Here is a 6,421-nt window from a genome sequence, read left to right on the forward strand (position 1 = left end):
CATAAACGTGATTTTATATGGATATAAAGTATCAAAAGCACGAAAAACATAAGTAAGGATGTCTGATAGTGAGAATAATACATCTACCGAATCATCGTATTCACCGCAACAGCGAAAAGCCTTTTACCGGAAGTTTTTGGGAAAAACTCGGATTCTTCGTATGTCCAAATTTCTGAAAAAAGTCATGAATATTTTCTCGTACCTCACATATGTAAAAAACGGTATTGATAGTTAACCGATTCCGCCCTTTCATTGCAGAGGAGAATGTCTCTAACCGGACCATCGAATCTCTGCGTAACATTATGGTTAACACAGACACAATAACCGCCGATGAAAATGATGCAGAAAAAGGTATATTTGGAAAGCATCATATGGCAATGCTCATGCATAATTTTTTTTTATCGCATAGCACAAATTAGTTATTCAAGTTTTCTCACTTGCATAGTTAATCATACCGAAGAAATTCTACTGGATTCTGAAGTGATGAGCGTGTCGTCCGACGTCCTAAACCGTTGTTCTGAAGCTCTGAATAAAGATATGAGCCCTTACGATCATACCGAATTTGCGGAGAAAATAGTCTGTATTTAAACAAAGCCACATAAGGAAAATATTGATTATTGTTTAATGCGAGTTTCTATATTCTAGCTCTCCCACTTAGAACTACGTTCAGATACAATGATGGATAAACCACACTGGCCAAGTTTATCTGACGATTTGTTGCTGTGCTTGAACCTCAATCCGCGTTATTCCTTTCTCTTAGGTTTGCAGATTCAGATCTTGCATTTTTAATTGCAATCAAATTATTTTTCTACTTGTGTACAACTTTATTATTAGGTGCGCTTGAGCCACTGGAAAAAAAACAAGTTGTAAGAAAAAAACCTGGGCCAAGAGAAGCACAAGCTGCTACCAAAAGGCCTGAGAAAGTCCATGCTGTCGATAAAGTTGAAGATGATGTGGAACAAACTGTACAGAAAATCAAGGCTCTCGTTTCGAAATATTACAGGCACAATGATGTGCCACTTGATTTCTTCAAACTAACTCTGAATCCTGACGACTTTGGACGAACTGTTGAAAATATATTACACGTTGCCTTTTTGGTCAGGGATGGATATTTCACATTAGTCAAAGGTCCTAATTTCACACGGTTCAGGAATCTTCCGTTTTTCCATACTTTCGTGATGTGGCTTGCATTCACCTAATTTGAAAACAGTAGATCATCCAAAATTCATGCTTATTCAACAGATAACGAGGGAAGGTTAATTATCCAGTCGACTCCCAAAGATGCTCTGGCCAAGATCAAGAAAGGTAACAACGAAACTAACGTACAAAATGTTATGGCAATTAGTGTGCAACAATGGAAGGTGAGTTTTGACTCTTAAAATGCAAAAATGGATATCTTATGAAGTAAGTAATTTCTTTCATAGATGTTATCCTATCTTTCAGATCTTGAAGGGCATCTATCAGATACAAAAGCCCATGATTGATTTCAATGATCCTGCTCGTTCTTAGATGCCTGTTTTTTATACGATCATTTTACTGTCACAAACATGTGCCTTATTTCGTTATAGACTGTTCTTTCATTTTATCATATTTCAATGTGTGTATAAGTAAATGATACAGTATTCATCCTTTAATGTTATGTTTAATATGAAAAAGGCGCTATCAGAATTGTAAGAAAAAATGCAAAATAAATAGTTGGTGTAATTTTCCAAGTTCACGTGTATTTGTTTTGTATGTGCTTTACAATAATTGCCTGCTGCATTTCACGTAACTAACTTCACTTTTCCATCCGTAATAACAATCTGGGGTATTTTTTTAATCATTTTATCGAATTTAATAACAGCTTTTTCATCCGAAGTAGTTTTACCACCAAAGGTTAAGTACCCAGCTAACACCTTTTTTTTTAGTTTCTTCAAAGAAACCTCCTCTTTGGCTTTGACAATATTCAAGATTGCGTCATTCCAATCAAATTTTTTTCTCATTGGTTCATCCATACTGATTACATGGTCGCAATTATTCTGAGCCTCATTTGCCGCTGTGCCGTTCAGACCATCTGCTTCATTGTCCAACTTGCGTTTCTTAGATATCTTTGTTTTTACACTATTTTGTTGGATTTCCACTAAACAAGCTGATTTATCTTCAGACTTCTCATCAGTTATCTTGTTACTATTCAAACTTGATTCATCATTTGGTTCAGGATCTTCAACTATTTTCCGTTTTTTCGACTTCTTTGACTTACGTTTGGTTGTTTCATTAGTTAACTCGGAAATCCTTTCGCAGCCCTCAACATTCTTAGAGTTATTACTTTCTTTGACATCTGTTAGTGCATTTGCATACTCCTTAGATAAATTTTCATTGTTTTCATTCTCTAATATGTCAGATTCACTCACAGGTTTTATGTGATCTTTAGGTGCATTTAATTGCAAATTGGTATTCTCTCCAGCATTCTTATTCTCTGAAGCTTTTTTAAAAGCCTCTTCTATTTTTGCCCAAACACTTTCGACCAACATTACATTGGCCTTACCAGACATGACATTGTTCATGAAATTGAAAAATTTTGTCTTTTTTCTCGGTACATTTTCATGATTGGATAAGATATTTAAAATGTTTCTTTCAGCACCGGAAAGATTAGCCGATGTTTCTATCACTGATTGTACAACCGCTATCCAGTCTTGCTGCTTTCGCTCTCCTTTGTTTTTACTAGGTCGCGCTACAAAGTCCTTTCCTCCATATCGTTCTGCTTCCGTAATGCACTTAGTGTGCGCAACATACTCTTGTCCCCTGTAGATAAAACGAAATCAAAAGATGATAATGATTGCTTCCAAATCGAGTAGTACCGTTACAAAATACATCAACATACCGAAAATCTTTAAAACAATCCATGCAGCTTACTGAAATTGAATTTCGGCATTGGAATTGAAAATGTTTTTCGACCCGAGGCTTTTTCAATGCCTCACCACAGTGGGTACACGTAAAAAATACCATTTCGAATAACAAGTTCGTTCACTGGTACTGACGAGAAAATTTCACTCTTTCTTCCAACATTCACACAATTGTCAACAATTACATATCACAGTGTGAGCACTGAAATAGAAGTATACTTTGGTAACCTTAAATTTAGCACCTTGTCGAATATTTGGAGACAGTCACGTGTAGAGCGGGCAACGACCAATCTTTGGATCGCACGATGAAAGTATCAAGATCAGCAACTCGATTGTACTTCACCGTGACTTCACTCGAGAGCGTCAAGACACGTCAAGGGTGAAACTTCAAAAGTACGACACCCAATATAATCCCGCCCTATTTGGATGTTTTTTGCCTTCCACTCTATCCTATCCTCTTTGGCGGTGGCGAAATCCCAGTCGTTATTTGATATCCCTCAAATATCCCTATGATATCGCCACGATAGTGTGATCAGTGGGTACACATACTACATCGTAACTCGTCACTCGTATGCGCTTGTGATATCCATACTTTGCCATTTTAATTTATAGACGACAGTGTTACTGTGACAGTGTGGAAAGTAGGTAGGTTAATCTTCAGCTAATCTTCAACGACGGAATAACTGTTCGTCGCATTCATTCACCTTGGCAATTTTGCATATTCCATTAGCATTCGTAATATTTTTGTAATCTGTTTATTGTCAACACCAAGCGTTTGGTAACACGAGTGTAATAATTAGATTTCAGCGTGTTATGGGCCATTGTCAGTTAACAAATTCATGAAGAATGCCATCGAAACAGAGAAAAATAGCCATTATGGGCTACAGATCTGTGGGTGAGTCGAACTTTTGCAATTTACTTTTTTTTCATCTTTATAATATACACGAGATGACGATGTTATTATCACATTGATAAGTGTCTTCTTTTTCATCACTTCGTACATACGTATCTCACAACACACTTGTATATTTACATATCGTTCTTGTTTTCTTTTCTAATTGTAAATTATTTAATTTTTAAGGAAAATCATCACTCAGCATACAATTCGTTGAGGACAAATTTGTCGACTCGTATGACCCAACAATTGAAAACAGTAAGAATTATGTACAACTTATGAATCCAATTCTCATTTGTTATATAGTTATATTTTTATAATTCTCATTACCCCAAAGTATGATTTTTACACAATTCACGAATAAGATCGTGATTATTATGACTTGTACTTTCATTGGGAACTAAAAAAAACTGAATTATTTCAGCATTTACCAAAAGTACACGCGTCAATAGTCAAGAATACGAAGTAAAGTTGGTGGACACAGCCGGTCAGGATGAGTACAGCATATTCCCAACGCAATATTCGATGGATATACATGGATATGTGTTGGTTTACAGTATAACAAGCGCAAAAAGTTTTGATGTTGTGCAAATAATCTACGACAAGCTATTGGACATGACGGGCAAAGTACAGTACGTAGATTGACCCAACTTCATCCATCGAATACATTTTTGTTATGTATTAAAAATCCGAGCTCATATGTTGTTATTATTTAAAATCTATTTTCAATAGATTGAGTAACACAATTAATCACTGGAGCAATAGGGTGTCTATGGTTCTACGAATGACATGATTTCCATACTAACCTTGCATTTTGCAATATTCTTTGTAGCTTATTTACTTATGAACCGTAATGGTGATGATTTAAATTTAATGATATTTTAATATTCTAGTGTGCCCATTGTCCTGGTGGGTAACAAAACTGATTTACATGTGGACCGAATGATATCAACGGAGCAAGGAAAACGACTGGCAGATTCATGGCATGCTGCCTTTCTGGAAACGAGTGCAAAACAAAATGAGGTATTTTGAGGTCAATTCAATTCCTGGCATGTTATTCCGATTCATACTAAATCTTTGTACAATCATAGCAAGAAATATAAATACATGAGAGCAAGATCAATTAACAACTTTTTTAGAACTCTTCATCTAATCTCTCATTGCACTTTGTAAAGAAATAACACACTGCAAATTAACACGTAATGGAATATAGAATTCTTGGGTTGTTTCAGTCTGTCGCAGATATATTTCATACCTTACTGGTTGAAATCGAAAAGGCTGATGGCAATGTACAAGAGAAATCCAATTGTGTTATCTCCTGAACTACGTTAGCTAGATTATTCGTCCGCCGTCGCCCTTTTCCTATTCTTTTTAGTACTATTGTTTTAATCCATTAAAAATTCGATAAAAGTCTAATCTCTGTTTATAAATACAGAGAAGCTGGCACGGATTTTAATGAGATATTAAACTAAGCACTGTAATTATTTTCTATACTGTAAGAAACCAGAATAAAACTATTCCCCTACCTGGCCACACCCGAACTGGTCTTTAAAATATGATCTTTGTGAAGCTAATTAAACGGTCACTGCACATAAGATTAATTTGACTTCTTTTCTTTTTTCTTTGACGCTGAGGGAGAAGATTGTTCGAAAGACAGCTTTTTTTAAAGAGAAAAGCTGTTACAAATGTGGTGCATATTATTGGAAATTGGATCAACGCGGTGATTTAATTGTAACAAGACAGGGACGCTCTGCTCATATTTTATCATCCTGAATTTAGAGGCTGGTGCTCACAAGGCAAGATTGATAATCAGTAACTTGTCATCATTTATTTAGTAATAATATTCAATGAAATAGAAGGTTCGTTTTTCCAATGATCTATAATATTCTCATCTAATTTTACGTTGAAATATTAACAAGTTATTAAAACATAGTTCAGTTTTTATACGAGGACATTTAATTTTGTATTTTTCACCTTCTGTTGTTTAGAGAAACTGAAACGAATGTCTATATAGGTATAGATCTCTAGCAAATATGTTGATTTTCAGTCTATAATTTGAAGTTGAATCAAACCTGTAACACTGACGAAAAAATATTGAATGCCGAGTATCATATGAATTTACAAAATGTTCAAATCCCAATGTAGTTATAAGTTACCATATCTCTGTGACAATGAGTATTGTTGTTTTCATGTCTAATCACCGTACTTTTAACAAAGATCTCAGGATACTCTCCACAGAAATTGAAAATTTATTCTTACACTGTCTAAAGGGTCTGTATCATATTATATATAGTATACATACATAGATACATACCTATACACAACGTTGTTAAAAAAACTGCAAAAGAGAAATGTAATATGTGAATATAAAACGAATCTGATATAAGATACTGTAAAACATGTAATGACGTACAATAAAAGGAAGAAGAATGAAAAAGTGCTAATTGTAAACTATAAATTTACCTCTAAAACTATGCAGCCCTACTGAAAGTACCTACTACTTACCTGACTATTCGAAAATTGGATTCAGTTTCCCCAAATAGAATCCAGCACTCCAGTTGCTTATGTCGTCAAATGAAACTCGAATACAAACTCAATGGTGTACCCAGATTGCTGATTATTAAAGACGCCAGTTGTATCACAA

The 6,421-nt window shown here is 34.9% G+C and overlaps 3 protein-coding genes across 5 annotated transcripts; 2 read left to right on the top strand and 1 right to left on the bottom strand.

Annotated features, from left to right (window-relative positions):
* Positions 1-13: 13 nt before the first annotated feature.
* Positions 14-1,712, top strand: LOC105688358 (non-structural maintenance of chromosomes element 4 homolog A). Of its 2 annotated transcripts, none has more exons than XM_012404574.3 (7): positions 14-158; positions 259-351; positions 446-576; positions 646-760; positions 835-1,128; positions 1,243-1,361; positions 1,444-1,712. In XM_012404574.3, the coding sequence occupies exons 1-7, from the start codon at positions 59-61 to the stop codon at positions 1,507-1,509; spliced, it is 918 nt and encodes a 305-aa protein (XP_012259997.2). In that variant the 5' UTR covers positions 14-58; the 3' UTR covers positions 1,510-1,712. The 2 variants fall into 2 exon arrangements, with proteins under 2 accessions (XP_012259997.2, XP_012260017.2); XM_012404594.2 differs by having other exon boundaries at positions 40-181.
* LOC105688355 (uncharacterized protein C16C10.8) lies at positions 1,702-3,174 on the bottom strand. The gene is made up of 2 exons (XM_012404560.3): positions 2,861-3,174; positions 1,702-2,781 (listed from the first exon to the last, which is right to left on the bottom strand). The coding sequence occupies exons 1-2, from the start codon at positions 2,983-2,985 to the stop codon at positions 1,764-1,766; spliced, it is 1,143 nt and encodes a 380-aa protein (XP_012259983.2). The 5' UTR covers positions 2,986-3,174; the 3' UTR covers positions 1,702-1,763.
* A 212-nt stretch (positions 3,175-3,386) lies between these two features.
* On the top strand, positions 3,387-6,217 carry LOC105688368 (GTP-binding protein Rheb homolog). 2 transcript variants are annotated; one of them, XM_012404608.3, is made up of 6 exons: positions 3,387-3,527; positions 3,683-3,777; positions 3,964-4,035; positions 4,202-4,409; positions 4,671-4,800; positions 5,010-6,217. In XM_012404608.3, exons 2-6 carry the CDS (start codon positions 3,729-3,731, stop codon positions 5,097-5,099), a joined length of 549 nt encoding a protein of 182 aa, XP_012260031.1. In that variant the 5' UTR covers positions 3,387-3,527; positions 3,683-3,728; the 3' UTR covers positions 5,100-6,217. The 2 variants fall into 2 exon arrangements, with proteins under 2 accessions (XP_012260031.1, XP_048512052.1); XM_048656095.1 differs by lacking the exon at positions 3,387-3,527 and having other exon boundaries at positions 3,563-3,777.
* Positions 6,218-6,421: the final 204 nt, after the last annotated feature.

This window comes from Athalia rosae, chromosome 1 (genome assembly GCF_917208135.1).
Source record: "Athalia rosae chromosome 1, iyAthRosa1.1, whole genome shotgun sequence".
Lineage (NCBI taxonomy): Eukaryota > Metazoa > Arthropoda > Insecta > Hymenoptera > Athaliidae > Athalia > Athalia rosae.